General features: G+C 45.0%; 1 protein-coding gene across 1 annotated transcript in view; it reads right to left on the reverse strand.

Moving 5' to 3' along the window:
* Positions 1-2358: 2358 nt before the first annotated feature.
* Positions 2359-19973, reverse strand: part of nedd9 (neural precursor cell expressed, developmentally down-regulated 9) — a 41443-nt gene continuing 23828 nt past the window's right edge. Inside the window, exons 3-7 of the mRNA XM_029734990.1 lie at positions 7703-7801; positions 7271-7426; positions 4990-6198; positions 4039-4128; positions 2359-3407 (exon numbers count right to left, since the gene is read on the reverse strand). Coding sequence (XP_029590850.1) covers positions 2844-3407; positions 4039-4128; positions 4990-6198; positions 7271-7426; positions 7703-7801 — 2118 coding nt within the window. The 3' untranslated portion in view covers positions 2359-2843. The remainder of the gene's footprint in view (positions 3408-4038; positions 4129-4989; positions 6199-7270; positions 7427-7702; positions 7802-19973) is intronic.

Genomic DNA, 19973 nt, shown 5'->3' on the forward strand with positions numbered 1-19973 from the left:
TCAAGAACTATGTTATGACCCTTAACCACTGTGTTATGACACTTTCTAGATGAAAAGAGATAATGCTAGAGATTGTTTCCAGATCAAGACCAGTTGGGCGTGATGTTCTGTCCCCCTCTCCCACCTTCCTAACTACGCCATAAAGGATGTTCCACAGGCTAACTAAGACTGATCATTTGGCATGGATGGACTCCTTTGTGCTGGCCCTGCCCCGCTTACCATGAAATCCATTTAGCCCCGTCTTTCATCGTCGCATCCGAGGCTTAGATGGCATTAAAAAAATCCTCATTGAATATGACGTGGAATGGAAAATAACATGAGGATCCAGGAGAATACAGTGGGGGAAAAAAGTATTTGATCCCCTGCTGATTTTGTACGTTTGCCCACTTACAAAGAAATGATCAGTCTATAATTTTAATGGTAGGTTTATTTGAACAGTGAGAGACAGAATAACAACAAAAAATCCAGAAAAGCGCATGTCAAAAATGTTATGAAATGATTTGTATTTTAATGAGGGAAATAAGCATTTGACCCCTCTGCAAAACATGACTTAGTACTTGGTGGCAAAACCCTTGTTGGCAATCACAGAGGTCAGACGTTTCTTGTAGTTGGCCACCAGGTTTGCACACATCTCAGGAGGGATTTTGTCCCACTCCTCTTTGCAGATCTTCTCCAAGTCATTATGGTTTCAAGGCTGACGTTTGGCAACTCGAACCTTCAGCTCCCTCCACAGATTTTCTATGGGATTAAGGTCTGGAGACTGGCTAGGCCACTTCAGGACCTTAATGTGCTTCTTCTTGAGCCACTCCTTTGTTGCCTTGGCCGTGTGTTTTGGGTCATTGTCATGCTGGAATGCCCATCCACGACCCATTTTTAATGCCCTGGCTGTGGGAAGGAGGTTCTCACCCAAGATTTGACGGTACATGGCCCCGTCCATCGTCCCTTTGATGCGGTGAAGTTGTCCTGTCCCCTTAGCAGAAAAACACCCCCAAAGCATAAGGTTTCCACCTCCATGTTTGACGGTGGAGATGGTGTTCTTGGGGTCATAGGCAGCATTCCTCCTCCTCCAAACTCAGCGAGTTGAGTTGATGCCAAAGAGCTCCATTTTGGTCTCATCTGACCAAAACACTTTCACCAGTTGTCCTCTGAGTCATTCAGATGTTCATTGGCAAACTTCAGACGGGCATGTATATGTATTCTTGAGCAGGGGGACCTTGCGGGCGCTGCAGGATTTCAGTCCTTCACGGCGTAGTGTGTTACCAATTGTTTTCTTGGTGACTATGGTCCCAGCTGCCTTGAGATCATTGTCAAGATCCTCCCGTGTAGTTATGGGCTGATTCCTCACCGTTCTCATGATCATTGCAACTCCACGAGGTGAGATCTTGCATGGAGCCCCAGGCCCGAGGGAGATTGACAGTTCTTTTGTGTTTCTTCCATCTGCGAATAATCGCACCAAATGTTGTCACCTTCTCACCAAGCTGCTTGGCGATGGTCTTGTAGCCCATTCCAGCCTTGTGTTGGTCTACAATCTTGTCCCTGACATCCTTGGAGAGCTCTTTGGTCTTAGCCATGGTGGAGAGTTTGGAATCTGATTGATTGCTTCTGTGGACATGTGTCTATTTTACAGGTAACAAGCTGCGGTTAGGAGCACTCCCTTTAAGAGTGTGCTCCTAATCTCAGCTCGTTACCTGTATAAAAGACACCTGGGAACCAGATCTTTCTGATTGAGAGGGGGTCAAATACTTACTTCCCTCATTAAAATGCAAATCAATTTATAACATTTTTGACGTGTGTTTTTATGGATTTTTTTGTTGTCATTCTGTCTCTCACTGTTCAAATAAACCTACCATTAAAATTATAGACTGATAATTTCTTTGTCAGTGGGCAAATGTACAAAATCAGCAGGGGATCAAATACTTTTTTGTTGTTGTTACGTTCTCATTTATATTCAAACATGACTAGTATCTTCGTCCGTATGTGAAAACGTGAGCGGTTTACCATCCGGTCGTTATCATATCCATTTGATTTATTTCCACCACACCCAGCACTGGGTGAATGTAAGAGATGAATACCAGGCTTTAGCTGTGAGTTTCACTGTTGGTGCCAATATTGTGTACCAGTCCAGCCATTTTGGTCTGAAGTTACTGCTGTACAATATCCAGTTAATAATATCTCTGACTGGTCCACCTGTTTTTTGTGTGTGTGTGTGTGTGTGTGTACGCTTCTGTGTGGGCAATAACATAGGTCGGTGAGCTTTTACAACGCATGGTTATGTCATGTCATGTGCAATGTCTGCAAACAAAGTGGAGCCCACTAGTCTTCCAGCAGGTGTTTTTTTAAAAATAAAAAGACAGTCAGATGGGTAAGAACAGTCCTTTACTTTGTCTGTTGAGAACCCTACCGCCTTCAATAAAAGAAGTACGACATCAAACCATTTACACAAAGTACTACTGTCATTTCCAGCAGTAGGGTGCCTCAACAATCTACAGGTGAAAATGAAAAGAAAAACGGACAATGTCATCATAAGTTGCTTTATAATATATGAAATTGGAATGTTACGAAAACATGTCCAAGTAACCCTAAAAAGCCACAGATATCACATCTATATATTCATATCATAATTAATTATATAAAACAATCTACACAAAAATAGAGCCTAATATTTACAGAACAGAGAAAACGATACTATTTACAACAGCCCAAAAATGTACTTTTAAGATTAACCATAAGCTATATATATATATATATATATATATATATATATATATATATATACGGTATATAAACAGGTTGCTGTGGTGAAATAGGCGGGACCAGGAAGTGACAAATGACAACGCAAACTATCACAAAGCAGCCATCTGCAGCAGCTGTTCTTTGAACTGTTGAGCGTGGTGTGAGAGATCCGTGACTCTGTCCACCATGTCCTGCACGTAGGCTGTGTTGGGGTAGTGCAGCGCGGCCATCTTGGTAGCTCCCACCACTGTCTTCAACAGGTCACATAGCACGTTGCTGGAGTTCATCACCCGGTTGGCCACTTCGGGCGTGGCTGCTTGCCTGGACAAGGTGTCACCGATGAACACCAGTTTGTGGGCGCTGAGGATGACGAACTTGCTGTGCGCCACGAAGATGCGCGGCGGCTGGCCAGCGCCCACGCAGCCGAAGAAAGCGTCCACTGCGTTGAGCAATGTGACAAAGTGCTGCTGGCACTGCTCCGCATAGAAGCCCAGCAGCTGACGGTCCCGCCCACACAGCTGGGCCCCGCCTCCTGCCAGGGAAGGGGAGGGAGAGGAGGAGGAGTCTGAGGGGGAGGAGGAGGGGCCTGTCGGGTGCTGGTGGGAGATCCACTGTGTGATGTCATTCTCCACTGGTTTGATCACCTCTTGCTCCAACTGTTTGAACTGGTTAATCTGTGACATGAAAGAGTAAAGTGATCAATATTTTTGTTTCCATTTCTCAATTGTCTTAAAATATACACAACTAGATAAACTGTGTGGTATTATGGAGACGGACATCTCTAATGTACACAATAAACATGATGAAAATACATCCTACATATCAGTTTCATCATGTTAGTACAAGCCACATGGAATTCTCATTCTTCTTCCATAGAGAGCATAACATAATTGCTGCATGATTACAGGAGTGAAAAGGTTAATCTGTTCTATGAGAGTATGTTTGACTGCTCTGTCAGAGTGGGCCAGATGAGTCCTCTTGGCTCTGCTCTACTCTAGGAGGTAGGCACTGTCTCTGAACCCATGAAGGAAAGGTCATCCACTGTGAGCGTTTGAATAATATTGTATGTTCAATAAATTATGTGAACAGTATGAAAAGTCTGTTTGAGAGTGGATACATTTCTCTGCCCGCATCTAGCAGTTTTATAGAAAACCAATGTGGCGGAGCAACCATTTTTTTGTTTTTCAAATTGAGGAGTGGGCCTTTAATACTGTAAATCTAGTGCATAGAAACAATACTAATACATAAATAGGCATGACTAAGTATGGTGGCCCAGACTGGCCAAAAGAGGAAAGAAGCCTTTACCTGTTCCTGTCCCAGCTGTACCTTGCTCTGCTTAATGATGTTCTCTTTCTCCAGGAGCTCCTTCTGCTGCCGCTCAAAGTCCTCTTTGCCCTGAGGAGAAACAAGAGTGTGACTGAGGAGAAGATCAACCAAAGCAGCAGATTCACACAGCTGAGGGTACATGTGTAATTCCCAATGCATAACCTGTGATACTATTCCTGCAACTCAGATTAGGATTGAAAACATAGTCCCTCATACAGTCCTACATGTTGATGCTCAGTAAAACATTTGTATGTTAGTTATTCCTTTCTAATCTATCTGTTGTCTTCCTGGATGAACAGATGGGACTACCCAACAGGCAGATACAGCCTGGCTTTACCCACTCTTAGAAAAAAGGGTTCCAAAAGGGTTCTTCAGCGGTCCCCAAAGGAGAAGCCTTTTTGGTTCCAGGTAGAAACATTTTTGTTTCCAGGTATAACTCTTTTGGGTTCCATGTAGAACCCTCTGTGGAAAGATGTGAATCATTCTGCAGAAAGGATCCTACATGGAACCCAAAAGGGTTCTACCTGGAACCAAAAAGGGTTCTTTAAAGGGTTCTCCTATGGGGGACAGCTGAAGAACCCTTTTAGGTTGTAGATAGCAACTTTTTTTCCTAAGAGTGTACTGATAATGCAGCTAGCATGCTCAACACCACCTGATCAGCGTATCCCTCAAAGGTTAAATATTGTGTCAACATACCTAAGACACGGTATAGGAATCTAGTGATTCACATCTAAACTCTCACGCATAGATCAGGGATTATATGGTGATGTGAGGGGCTAACATTTGACCTAGCTACCGTTTGTCTTACCATCTAAATTGAATGCTCGACTGTAAGTCGCTCTGGATAAGTGTCTGCTTAATGACCAACGTTTTATGTACAGTAAATGTAATCTATGTGGTAGGTCAGGCTAGAGTCAGAGTCAAACATACCTGCAGATGTACGTAGTCATAGTCCTCCATCCAGCTCTTCACACATTTCTCACTATTGTTCATGTTGCCTTTGTCTTGGTTGGAGGGCACAGGAAAGGGCTTGGTCTGGCCTATGTAGTTGTCGCTGTCCGAGGACGGGGAGGTGAGAGGATGGATGACGGCTTCCTCTGGCGTGCCCCCCCTGGGGTAGGAGGACCCATCCACGGTTGGCGCCCGCCTGAAGAGCAGCTCGGCGTATCCCCCCACGGAGGAGGCCAGCTGTTTGGCATCGTCGGGCACCGTCCTGGACACCATAACGAAGCGGTCCAGGTTGTCACTCTTGATCTGGTGCTTGGTGCTGCTGGAGGTGGCCAGGGCGTTGAGGGCCCAGCCGCAGTTCTCCAGGCTCTGGTAGGTCTGCAGGATGATCTGCTGGGAGTCCTCCAGCCTTCCCAGCTGCCTCCTCAGCTTACTGTGCAGGCTGGGGTCCGACAGGGCTGTGGCGTTGGCCACAGCACCCCTGCCAAATACCACAATGTCCGCCAGGGCCGCCCGCACCCTGTCCAGCACGGTGCGCACCTCGTTGGTGTGGCGCTCCATGAAGGGGTAAGTCCTCCAGTGGGAGGAGGAGGTCAGGGTCTGCAGGGCCCCCACAGAGGCCTCCACGGCCTGCTGCAGGCGGTACAGCCTCTGGACTGCCTGGTCCACATCTAGGGCCAGCCGGCCCTCAGCGCTGGAGACCGTGGAGGTGGAGGAGGTGGACATGGAGCTGCGTGTGGAGCCCGTGCTGGAGAAGGACAGGCGGTTCACCCCGTCTGTCATGTCCCCCAGAGCAGGTGGGATGTCATATACGCCCTGGCCTTTCCCCCTGTCCCTGTCCCTGTCCTGGGGGGTGGAGCGGTGCTGGGAGGGGGGCTGCTGCATCCCCCTGGGGATATCATACAGATCGCCACGAGGCCCCGCCCCTGAGAGCTGGTGGGCGGGGGGCGGCACGTCGTAGATGCCTTCGTTGTCGCTGGCGACAGGGCATTGGAGGTGGTGGGGTCCGATTGGCTCGGAGCTGGGGGGAAAGTCATAATTGGACTGGGGGGACGGGGAGGGTTTGGTGAGGGTGGGTGGGGGTACGTCGTAGATGCCCTCCTGTTGTTTTTGTTGTTTGAGAGGCTGGGGGAAATCATAGTTCCCCTCCTGGAGGGCTGGGGTGTTCCGGCAGGGAGGCACAGAGTACACCTGTATGGAAAAGACAAGCGTTTGGTTGAGTGCCTCATAGACTACAGTATTTAAAAATGTATTTAACCTTTATTTAACTAGGCAAGTCAGTTAAGAACAAATTCTTAATTACAATGACAGCGCATCAACCAGCATGCAACGTAGCTACAGAAATACAGCTTACCATATCAATAACAAACAAGCTTTGCACCACATTATTTCAATTCGATATTGAGGAACTGACAGAACTGACTGTTTCGGTTGATACTATATTTGCAAACCTCAATGCTCAGCCTCCTATTCCTTCCCCATAACTCAGTATCAGCCTGAATACGGCAAAATGCATAAGCAATAAACATCTAGCATTGTCCTGACAGTGTGGAATATGGATTGTGACGTAAATGGCACGTAGCGTGAAAGCGGAGCTGGATAAATAAAAAGTGATTTCAGTCAGCCTTGAAATCTGCTCCTCACTGCGAGACAGCCCGAACCCAACCGTAATTAGGAGCGACGCAAATAACGGGTTCCCACATATTTCACGTTATTACAAACAAACTGATGGCCCTAAGCCTTGGCTGGGCCTAGAACACTGTATCCAGGGTGTAATGTAAGATGGCCCGGACTACATCCCAAATGGAACCCTATTCCCTACAAAGTGCACTACTTTTGACCAGAAGCCCTATAGGGCCTGGATAAAGTAGTGCACTATATAGGGAAAAAGGTGCCATTTGGGAAACATCCCCAGAGATGTAATAATTTAGTCCTCGACTTCCCTGCTGGAGTGTTAACAGACAGAGAGAACGCTACTCAGCGAGTTTTGCTCGAACACTATTGGCAGGCAACGCTTTCATTTAGGGAACCGCGAAAATGTCATAAATATGATAATTTGACATATTATTCATTTATTACCAGGCAATTAAGAGGGATACTAGGGCATATATCAATAAATATATAGTAACATTTTCCGGACCTAAATGGCTACCGCTTCCTTTTGACTTTATTCGAATGTAGAATGACCAGGTTATAAACCTTCTATATGTGGTCTCAGTGTGGGTAGTGTTTCTCTGTGTAGTTTGAGTGGTCTCATACATACCCTTTGCGTAGAGGGAGGGATATCGTAAACCCCTTGTGTCCGGGGGTCCATCTGAGTGGATTGGGGAACATCATAGACTCCTCCTTGGGAGGGAGAATTGCAATGTTGTCCAGGATAAGGCAAACCCATCATTTTCCCAGGAGGAATGTCATACACCTGGAAAACAGAGTGACATTCCCAAATCAGGATACCATAGATTACATTGAATGGCAGAAATAGCAAAGTAAAACACTGAGGCTGTGTCTAAAATGGCTCCCTGTTCCTTATATAGTGCACTATTTTTGGCCAGGGCCCTGGGGTGCCATGTCAGACAAAGCCTCAGTGTTTTATACAAAGTAGCTAACTGCATAGAGAATAGGGTGCCATTTTAGATTTTCCCTGATGGATTGACATAAGAATTTCTATGTTATGTGTAGAGGTAGAGACACTTACCCCCTGTGGTCTCATGGGAGGAACGTCATAGAGGTCCTGTTGGGTGTGCTGACCAGGGCTGTAGGCGTACGACTGTCCCACTTGTGTTGGGATCACCACCTGTCCACACCAGGACACACACAAGAAACAACACTATAAGGACCTCTGTCTTGACAACTGGTTCATGACAGTTCCACAACAGTGAGTCTTACAAATTACACACAGTGCACACAGTACCCACAATTCACCTCATACGTCCAATGACTTGTTACTGCAGGCCCTGAGTCATTCTGACTAAACCTATGTATCTCTCTCTCGTGGCTCCAATAGTTGGTTTGTATTCATTAGTGCACAATGGAACGGCAAGTGAAAACCAGCGTTTCTTATTGGAAATGTTCAGGTAGTCCCTCCCTGGACTCCCTTTAAGTATTCTTCTGTTTGGTGCCTAGTGAATACGACCCTGTTCTCTCTGGGTACATCCCAAATGGAAACCTATTCCCAATAGGAAGCTATTTGGGATGTAGCCACGGAACCGTGAAGTAGGGGCCTGAGCTGTCATGAGGTGTGGTGCTGCGAGAGAACAGACGTCCCAGAAACATGGGTGTCACGTTGGCTCCTCAGGAGAAGGGAGATGAGAAAGAAAGGAACAGACCGCTTTTTCCTCCCTTTCCATCACTTTTTCACTCGTGTCACATTCCTCCACCTCTCTCTTTCCCGTAAGTGTTAATCACCCTCCCAATCTCTCTTTCTCCCTCCCATACCTCTGTCAGTTCTCTACTCTTACCCTGTATATCCCAGCCTTCCGAGCTCCAGACTTCCTAGCTGCGTCAGACAGACAGAAGAATGTACGGAATGCTCTTCCCCCTTCCCTGTATCCCGCTACCCCCTCCTCTCTCTCCCTGTCCCTTCCTCCCCCTCCATAGACACACCACCATCACCACACTGGAACATGCAGGGTTCACTGACAGGGCTGGAAAATGGGAACCATACGTATGGCTTCCTGTTCTAAAGACAGAAAGACTCCAGGGAGGTAGCGAGAGGCTGCTTCCCAAATAGAACCCTATTTCATAGGGCTCTGGTCAAAAGTAGTGCACTATATATTGGGAAAAGGGTGCCATTTGGAATGCACAGTGGCTACACTGAGATCTCTATGGTCTCTTCTTTAGTCCCTGTGTAGCCTCCGCTTTTTGAGAAGTTATGAGCTGAATGATGGCATCCATAACCCCAGCATTAGACCCCATCCATCCACCAGACTAAGATGAATGTCTCAGTGGAGAGAGAGAGAAAGAGAGAGAGACAGAGAGAGATACAGAGACCGAAAGAAAGAGAGAGGTATAGAGAGATACAGAGAGAGATATATCTCATCCTCAAATATACAAGGTTTGAGGTCATCTGCCATTGGCCTAAAGAGCAAGGACCCAGACTTCATCAAAGAAACATGGTTATAAAGGAGACAGATCCAATGGTTGCCCTCTAGGTTACAAAGATATGGTAGTCCCATCCACAAAACTACCAGGTGTGAAACAGAGAAGAGACTCTGAGGGTATGCTAATTTGGTATAAAGCAGACTTAACCCACTCTATTAAATTAGTCAAAACAGGAACATTTTACATCTGGCTAGAAATTAATAAGGAAATGATCTCAACAGAGAAACATTTCCTCATGTGTGCTACCTATATCACCCCAATAGAATCCCCATACTTTAACGATGACAGCTTCTCCATCCTAGAGGGGGAGATCAACAATTTCCAGGCCCAGGGACATCTACTAGTCTGTGGAGACCTACATGCCAGAACTGGACAAGAACCTGACACCCTCAGCACACAGGGGGACAAACACCTACCTGGAGGTGACAGCCTTCCCTCCCCATATGCCCCCTTAGACACAACTACGACAACATAACCAACAAAAACGGATCACAACTCCTGCAGCTCTGTCAGAGGCTGGGTATGTACATAGTCAATGGTAGGCTTCGAGGGGACTCCTACGCTAGGTACACCTATAGCTCATCTCTTGGCAATAGTACTGTAGACTAATTTATCGCTGACCCCAACCCAGAGTCTCTCAGAGCGTTCACAGTCAGTCCGTTGACACTCCTATCAGATCACAGCAAAATCACACTCTACTTGAACAGAGCTATGCTTAACCATGAGGCATCAAAGCCAAAGGAAATGAATAATATTAAGAAATGCTATAAATGGAAGGAAAGTAGTGTGGAAATCTACCAAAACAACAATTAGTCAACAGCAAATTCAAGCCTTCTAGACAATTTCCTGGACAAAATGTTTCACTGTAAAACTTGGCAGTAGAAAATCTGAACAGTATATTAGACATCTCAGCTTCCCTATCAAATCAAAACATTTCAAGCAGACAATCTAAGAAAATGAACAACAATTACAAGCGGTTTGATGAAGAATGAAAAAACTTAAAGAAATTGAGAAACCGATCCAACCAAAAACATAGAGACCCAGAAAACCTGAGCCTACAGCTTCACAGCACGTCAGAAATCAGCTCAATGTAATTGAAGAATCCATAGAATGTAACCACTTCTGGGAAAATTGGAAGACAAACAACAACACGAAGAGTTATCTATCCAATATGGAGATGTATGGATAAACCACTTCTCCAATCTTTTTGGCTCTATGACAAAGAACAAACGGCCAAAAGATATACATGATCAAATACAAATCTTACAATCAACTATTAAGGACTACCAGAACCCACTGGATTCTCCAATTACGTTGAATGGACTACAGGACAAAATACAAACCCTCCAAACCAAAAAGCCCTGTGGTGTTGATGGTATCCTCAATGAAATGATAAAATATACAGACCACAAATTCCAAATGGCTATACTTAAACTCTTTAACATCATCCTCAGCTCTGGCATATTCCCCAATATTTGAAACCAAGGACTGATCACCCCAATCCACAAAAGTGGAGACAAAATCGACCCCAATAAGTACTGTGGGATATGCGTCAACAGCAACCTTGGGAAAATCCTCTGCATTATCATTAACAGCAGACTCGTACATTTCCTCAGCGAAAACAATGTACTGAGCAAATGTCAAATTGGATTTTTACCAAATTACCGTACAACAGACCATGTATTCACCATGCACACCCTAATTGACAAACAAACAATAACAAAGGCAAAGCCTTCTCATGCTTTGTTGATTTAAAAAAAGCTTTAGAATCAATTTGGCATGAAGGCCAGCTAAACAAATTGATGGAAAGTGGTTTTGGGGGAAAAACATACAACATTATAAAATCCATGTACACAAACAACAAGTGTGTGGATAAAATTGGCATGAAACACACACATTTCTTTTCACAGGGCCGGGTGGTGAGACAGGGATAAGCAGCTTGAGCCCCACCCTCTTCAACATATATATCAACGAATTGGCGAGAGCACTAGAACAGTCTGCAGCACCCGGTCTCACCCTACTAGAATCTGACGTGAAATATCTACTGTTTGCTGATGATCTGGTGCTTCTGTCCCCAACCAAGGAGGGCCTACAGCAGCACCTAGATCTTCTGCACAGATTCTGTCAGACCCGGGCCCTGACAGTAAATCTCAGTAAGACAAAAACAATGGTGTTCCAAAAAAGATTCAGTTGCCAGGACCACGAATACAAATTCCATCTAGACACTGTTGCCCTAGAGCACACAAAAAACGATACATACCTCGGCCTAAACATCAGCACCACAGGTAACTTCCACAAAGCTTTGAACGATCTGAGAGACAAGGCAAGAAGGGACTTCTATGTCATCAAAAGGAACATAAAATTCAACATACCAATTAGGATCTGGCTAAAAATACTTGAATCAGTTATAGAACCCATTGCCCTTTATGGTTGTGAGGTCTGGGGTCTGCTCACTAACCAAGAATTCACAAAATGGGACAAACACCAAATTGAGACTCTGCAAAAATAAAAATATCCTCCGTTTATAACGTAAATAATGCTTGCAGAGCAGAATTAGGCCGATACACGCTAATTATCAATATCCAGAAAAGAGCCATTAAATTCTACAACCACCTAAAAGGAAGTGATTCCCAAACCTTCCATAACAAAGCCATTACCTACAGAGAAATTAACCTGGAGAAGAGCCCCCTAAGCAAGCTGGTCCTGGGGCTCTGTTCACAAACACAAACAGACCCCACAGAACCCCAGGACAGCAACACAATTAGACCCAACCAAATCATGAGAAAACAAAAAATAATTACTTGACACATTGGAAAGAATTGACAAAAAAACAGCAAACTAGAATGCTATTTGGCCATGAACAGAGAATACCTGACCACTGTGACTGACCCAAAATTAAGGAAATATTGACTATGTTCCGACAGTGAGCATAGCCTTGCTATTGAGAAAGGCCGCACTGGCAGAACTGGCAGTCAAGGGAAGACAGGCTATGTGCACACTGCCCACAAAATGAGGTGGAAACTGAGCTGCACTTCCTAACATCCTGCCAAATGTATGACCATATCAAATTAGACAGACCCATAAAGAATTTGAAAACAAATCTATTTTTGATAAACTCCCATATGTATTGGATGAAATACCACAGTGTGCAATCACACTAACAAGATGTGTGACCTGTTGCCACAAAAAAAGGGCAACCAGTGAAGAACAAACACCATTGTAAATGCAACCCATATTTATGTTTGTTTATTTTTGTTACATCTGCCCCTGCCACACCCTCTACTTCTCATCCTGTGTCTCCCTAACTTGCTGCCATTCCCCCAGTGTTATCTCCCTCTCTCTCTCTGTGTGGGTGCATGTGATTGTGTGAGTGGAGACAGGTGTGCTGGAGGCAGAGCAGATCCCCACCAGCTGCAACCTGTTTCATAATCAAGACCTCTACAAATAATCAGCCCTGCCACTTCCACGCTGCCAGATTGTAATCTCTGATCATTCCGTCCGCTCTGCCTCTGGTCCCTGTCCCTCGTCTCGTCAGTCCTGCTTCCCTGCCTCCCTGCACTGGACCCCCGCTCTATGGCTTCCTTGGATTCCGCTCTGGACCTGCTTACCCTGCCCTCGCTCCACTTGCCTCAGCCTCAGTCCTTGTTTCCCTGCTACCTGCCCGAGGCTCCCCTGGCCACCCCATCTTCCCCCCGCTGTTCAATAAATACCTTAGTTACCTTATCCCTGTCGCCTCGTCTGAGTCTGCACATGGGTTCACTTGCTCCGCCCCGCTTATCAATTTTTATTTTTGTACTTTAACTACTTGCACATCGTTTTAACACTGTATATAGACATAATGACATTTGAAATGTCTCTAGTCTTTTGGAACCTGTGAGTGTCATATTTACTGTTTTTTACTTTTTATTATTTATTTCACTTTTGTTTATCCATTTCACTTGCTTTGGCAATGTAAATATATGTTTCCCATAGAAGGAGGGAGGGAGAGAGTGAGGGAGGGAGAGATCTGTAAATACCCTCCCAGTGTGATTTAAGGTGCTCATTCTTGGCATTCCTATCCATACATACAGTTGAAGTCAGAAGTTTACATACACCTTAACCAAATAGATTTAAACTCAGTTTTTCACAATTCTTGACATTTAATCCTGGTAAAAATTCCCGTTCTTAGGTCAGTTAGAATGACCACTTAATTTTAAGAATATGAAATGTCAGAATAATAGTAGAAAGAATTATTTATTTCAGTTTTTATTTCTTTCATCACATTCCCAGTGGGTCAGAAGTTTACATACACTCAATTAGTATTTGGTAGCATTGCCTTTAAATTGTTTAACTTGGGTCAAATGTTTCAGGTAGCCTTCCACAAGCTTCCCACAATAAGTTGGGTGAATTTTGGCCCATTCCTCCTGACAGAGCTGGTGTAACTGAGTCAGGTTTGTAGGCCTCCTTGCTCGCACGCACTTTTTTCAGTTCTGCCCACAACATTTTCTATAGGATTGAGGTCAGGGCTTTGTGATGGCCACTCCAATACCTTGACTTTGTTGTCCTTAAGCCATTTTGCCACAACTTTGGAAGTATGCTTGGGGTCAATTTCCATTTGGATGACCCATTTGCGACCAAGCTTTAACTTCCTGACTGATGTCTTGAGATGTTGCTTTAATATAGCCACATAATTTTCCTACCTCATGATGCCATCTATTTTGTGAAGTGCACCAGTCCCTCTTGCAGTAAAACACCCCCACAACATGATGCTGCCACTCCCATGCTTCACGGATGGGATGGTGTTCTTCGGCTTGCAAGCCTCCCCCATTTTTCTCCAAACATAACGATGGTCATTATGGCCAAACAGTTCTATTTTTGTTTCATCAGACCAGAGGACATTTCTCCAAAAAGTATGATCTTTGTCCCCATGTGCAGTTGTAAACCGTAGTCTGTTTTTTTATGGCGGTTTTGGAGCAGTGGCTTCTTCCTTGCTGAGCAGCCTTTCAGGTTATGTCAATATAGGACTCGTTTTACTGTGGATATAGATACTTTTGTACCGGTTTCCTCCAGCATATTCACAAGGTTCTTTGCTGTTGTTCTGGGATTGATTTGCACTTTTCGCACCAAAGTACGTTCATCTCTAGGAGACAGAACGCGTCTCCTTCCTGAGCGGTATGACGGCTGCGTGGTCCCATGGTGTTTATACTTGCGTACTATTGTTTATAAAGACGAATGTGGTACCTACAGGTGGTTGTAAATTGCTCCCAAGGATGAACCAGACTTGTGGAGGTCTTGTCACGTCCTGATCAGTATAAGGGGTTATTTGTCATTGTAGTTTGGTCAGGGCGTGGCAGGGGTGTGCTTGTTTTGTGTTGTCGGGGTTTTGTTCTATGTTTTGTATTTCTATGGTTTTTCTATGTTGTATATTTCTTTGTGTTGGCCTGGTATGACTCTCAATCAGGAACAGCTGTACATCGTTGTTGCTGATTGGGAGTCATACTTAGGTAGCCCTTTTTCACCTGTTGTTTGTGGGAAGTTGTTTTTGCATAGCTGTGTGTGTGTAGCCTGCAATACTGTGCGTTCATTTTCTTGTTTTGTTTAGTGTTCAATAAAAGTTAAGATGAGCACTCAACCCGCTGCGCCTTGGTCTACTCCGTACGACAGCCGTTACAGGTCTACAATGTTTTTTCTGAGGTCTTGGCTGATTTGTTTTGATTTTCCAATGATGTCAAGCAAAGAGGCACTGAGTTTGAAGGTAGGCCTTGAAATAGATCCACAGGTCCACCTCCAATTGACTCAAATTACGTCAATTAGCCTATCAGAAGTTTCTAAAGCCATGACATCATTATCTGGAATGTTCCAAGCTGTTTAAAGGCGCAGTCAACTTAGTGTATGTAATCCTGTGACCCACTGGAATTGTGATACAGTGAATTATAAGTGAAATAATCTGTCTGTAAACAATTGTTGGAAAAAGTACTTGTGTCATGCACAAAGTAGATGTCCTAACCGAATTGCCAAAACTATAGTTTGTTAACCAGACATTTGTGGAGTGTTTGAAAAACAAGTTTTAATGACTCCAACCTAAGTGTATGTAAACTTCCGACTTCAACTGTACATCACCCTGTAGGACCTACAGACTCAACTTTTACTCACTACAGGTTAGTGTGAGTCAACCAAGCTATGACAGACTGAAAAAAGCCATGATCCTATTATTAAGACTAGGCATGGGAACCAATAGCCATGCTACATTATATTCTTCTCACTCACACACGTGTATCTTTGGTTGGGTACAAGCTCCCAGGGCATGTGTAACCAGACACACCAGCATAGCTTCCCTTCACACAACGACAAAGGAAAGTCCTGGACTAAAAGGTCCTTGTTGCTTTCTCTGTAGTTCCTATACTCACTGTGGCGTGGCTTTGTGTGGGAAAGTTGCAGTGAATGTGCATTGCACAAAAGGAGATCTCTGTTTTTGAGTTACTCTCTCTCACACACAGTCCAGAGATGGCTAACATGGTACCTATGAAAGCCAGAAAACCACAGTGACCAATCTGGCTACTCAACAGGTACATGTCAGGCTATGTCCCGAATGGCACCCTATCCATTTTGTAGTGCACTACTTTTGACCAGAGCCTTTTGGACCCTGGTCAAAACAAGTAGTGCACTATAAAGGGAATAGGTTGCCATTCCTTGACGCAGACAGCCACTCTCTACTCCACTCTTCCCATAACGGGGTCTTGTCATTTACTGCCAGACAAACACTGCTAATTTATTTCCCATCTTCACCCACTGTTTACCCAGCAGGCCTTGCCGCTGCGGCGGGCTCTGCCGGGGTACTTGGCACTCCTAATGGTGGTTGGGTAAATATTGACCTGACTGGTTCCTTTATGGGAATGGGCAGGCGGACGGTGGCATCAGAAAATAGAGTCTTGGTGGGTGAGTGCTGATGACATCATATATGCCAGGGGCCTGTGTACATACTTGTTCCCACTCAGGTGACGGGATCTGTCCCAAATGGCACCCTATTCCCTATATACAGTAGTACACTACTTTTGACCCGAGCCCATAGGGAATTGGGTTCCGTTTGGGATGCAGACAGGCTCTTTGGGTGGATTCTATCATGGACTAGTCACACAGGACTGTGGGTGTCTACAGAAGGATCAGGTTCAAAATGGTGTCCCCAAGGTGCTGCATGCATTGTTGAGATAGTACTGGGTTGTTCTGAGTGACTCATTGTCCTTTCAGCCCACACCACATTTACTTTAATGTGCTGACAGATTCTAGTTGGGACAGGTTGGGTTTTTTCCCGCATATGATTTCAGTGGTAGTCATCGTGTCATGTTGCCAACAATGACTTCATGGGTTTGATAAATACATACATAGCCTAGCATTATAAGTAGATTTAAAATGTCATTGTCAACTGTTCACTACGACTTTGACCTTTTATAAGTTAACCCTGCATTGTGATGACAGTGCTGCTTCAGCTCTGAAAGAAAGCTAGTTTGAGTGTGAATGTTTGTATAGGTTTGTGTGTGTGAACACTGGAAGGTGTGAGCGTAGGTGCAGAAAGGTGCACTAGGTTGTCATTTCACACCTTCTCATTGCTCATTCACACGCTGATGACTTGATGACACATGTCAACGGTGGCCAGATCACCCTAATGGTGACAATCATATTGCCAGGCAGCCATTGACCCCTGTTAGAACAGGATGGGGTGATTCCATCCATCCATTCCCCCCTATATCGCCATCCTTGTCCTGACATCACCACTGTGCCCTTACCCACTCCTCAGTGTGTGTGTGTGTGTGTGTGTGTGTGTGTGTGTGTGTGTGTGTGGCTGCTGACACAGTAAAGCCACCATTCTCTCATATAACTTCCCCGCCCCATCCCTCCTTCATCCCCCTTCATCCCTCCCTTCACCCCCCCATCTTCTCATTAGCAGTTGTCAACACAATGGTGTTGTTTCAGCTTTCAGTCACTGAGGGTGGGCAGAAGCCACACAGGGAGCCATGTCAGTACCAGGGAAATTCAATCCGTTGCCCCCCAATACACATTATTAATGATATTACTAGTAGCGTGTAGGAGAGTGGCATTAGTGATGTTATTCTTTGTAAGTGTCACTCGAAAGTGAAGGGGTGTGGCAGAGTTCCTATAATAGCCTTTCAAGAGGGCACCTTGGTTTACAGAGGGCACCTGCCGTGCTGAATCATGGGCTACGTCCCAAATGACACCCTATTCCCTACATAGTGCCCTGGCCGAAAGTAGTGCACTACATAGGGAATAGGGAACCATTTGGGATGCCACCCTTGTCCTCTTGATTTCAAGGGGGCACCTGCGGTTGCTGACTCACAGTCGTATAGCTTTACAGTGTTATTCTAGGTTATTTCTCATCAATGTTCACTTCAGCTGAACACTAATGTTCCCTTCCACAGCTCAGAGCGATGGTGGCCTATATAACATGGCAAACTAATTAATGCAGGTAATTAAGTGGCCAATCCCACGAGGCCTCAATCAGACATCTCCATGATGACGATGTGACCATGTGGTCAAAGCCAAGTAAAGATTGGGCATTACCAGGGGCGTTAAAAGAGCCCTCACACACACACTTATGCACACACGCTCACCGATTCCATCGCTAATAAGGATAATCTTTTATTCCCTCTGATCAAAAACTTTGTTAATCTCAAAATGGGCAGAGATTATACTAATAGGGGTAGTTTTAATGATGGAACGGACTTTTTCTGTTTACTTTCCAGGAATTTATTAATTATTAAGATGTCCTTTTTGATTTGTGAGAAAGTGAAAAAGCGGGGAGAATGGAGACGTAGAATGTGACCTACTAGCTGTCCCTGTCAGCATAGATTTTAAACCGGGGAAAATGGAAGTTACCTTTCAGACAAGCATTTCCTGTCCTCCCTTTCTCCCTCCACTTTCTTACTCCTTGGCACTGCAGAAAGAGCTTTTTTTCTTCTATCTTTACTTTTCTGTAAGGATCTCTCTCTCTCTGTTGGTGTGCGGAGGATGGACACCAATTCCCTTTGATAAAATGGGATTTATGACCTTGCCCTGGGTCAAATCACACAGGCCAGTGATTCGTCACCGCGGCGACAATAGAGAGCAGACACGTGTCTAAAGGAGTGGAGCGCCACAGGAAGGAATAATTCATTTTCCACACATGATTAGAGGGAGAAAATACTTCTGCGTCCCAAATGGCACCCTATTCCATATAGAGTGCACTACTTTTGATCAGGGCCAATAGGACTGCTCAAAAGTAGTCAAGCAATGTCTTGTACACCTCACAAACAAGCCATTTATTGGAGCTTAACCTGGTTACCTCCACTCTTAACGGCCAACTCAGTTACCCAAGCAGTTCACTTCCTCAATCCTCTGTGACTTGTGGGAGTTTATTAACTCAGTCGCACTGTGTTTCTTACTGTCGATCACAGTCCACATCAGCGAATGATAGGATCTCTACATGGGTATAAGACAGAGACAGGAAGTGGCCATAGAAGGAGCGAGCCTTGTCTTGCTGAGGCAGGATGTGAGGAAGAGGACTGGTAGGAGTAGATAAGAGGCTCGGCGGGGCCTTTGAACACAGAGAGAGAAACAGACGCACCTTTGAGAATCAGAAGAACCAGGGCCAGTGACTGATGATAAAACTGCCATCTAACACCAGTGTGACAAAGGGTGGTGCAAGGCAGCTCCTGGCCCCTGTGAGGGGCTCTTTGTGTGGCAGAGAGCCCCAAGGATGGCTCCCAGCTTCGGCCAGCTCTGGGCCAACACTGGGGCCTTGAATGGGGCAGCTGTGGTTGGGGCGCTTTAGCTCACCCTCTCTGAAGGGTTACACAAGGACAGGCAGCCAGGGCCGCAGCATCAAACTGAGTAGCCTGAGAGAGCTAGCTAGAGCCAGTGCCAAACCTCAGTGTGCATTTATATACCAAAGCCCTACGTCACATGAATATAAAATAACCAGTTGCCAATCTGGAATTTCACAGCGGGGTTGGCATGCTAGACACACACACGCACATGCACACATACACACACACACACACACACACACACACACACACACACACACACACATACAATTAGTTTCGTTCATCCGGATCCCTATGAACTTCTGCACATGCAGCAGCTACTCTTCCTGGGGTCCACATAAAATGTACAAATGCATGTCAAAGTACAGAATAGTTATAGACAAGAAAAACAGATATTACATTTAATTCAAAATAATACAAAAAGTTAGATATAGGAATGACAGAGACAACAAAAATACTATTTACACACTTTATATATACATATTCTTATATACAGTACAGTTAAATAGATCTTTAGAGAGAGGAGAGGCGCTGTGATACAACATGTTTATTATCTGTTTTTTAAAGCTAAACTTAGTAACAAAGCTGTGTCCTTACACAGCTGTGACATGTCGACACATGGTGGCTTTGGTGGGATATGAGAGGGGATTCTCAGTATAGGAGGCTGTCTGCCTCAATGCCCATAATCATTTGACTCCTTGGAAGGAGGAAGTGTGTGTGTGTGTGTGTGTGTGTGTGTGTGTGTGTGTGTGTGTGTTTGGCAACCAGGAAATCCCCCTAACCTCCTTTTAACCAGCTTAATTAGCCAGAACACCACACCTGAACAGCCCGTAATGCAGTAACCACTCAGCCAGTCAACAACAGAGCTGGCCTGCCTCGTTCTTCATCAACCTAGACCAGGGTAATGTCCCAAATGGCACCCTATTCCCTATGAGCTAGTCAAAGTAGTGCACTATATAGGGGATATAGTGACATTTGGGCCCAGCACAGCTCTGTGTTGGCAAATCAGTGAGTCACTCAGAACTCAGTGGAAAACAACACAGCCCTGTCTGTCTGGACTCCACAGAG

This window comes from Salmo trutta, chromosome 36 (genome assembly GCF_901001165.1).
Source record: "Salmo trutta chromosome 36, fSalTru1.1, whole genome shotgun sequence".
NCBI classification, from domain to species: Eukaryota; Metazoa; Chordata; class Actinopteri; order Salmoniformes; family Salmonidae; genus Salmo; species Salmo trutta.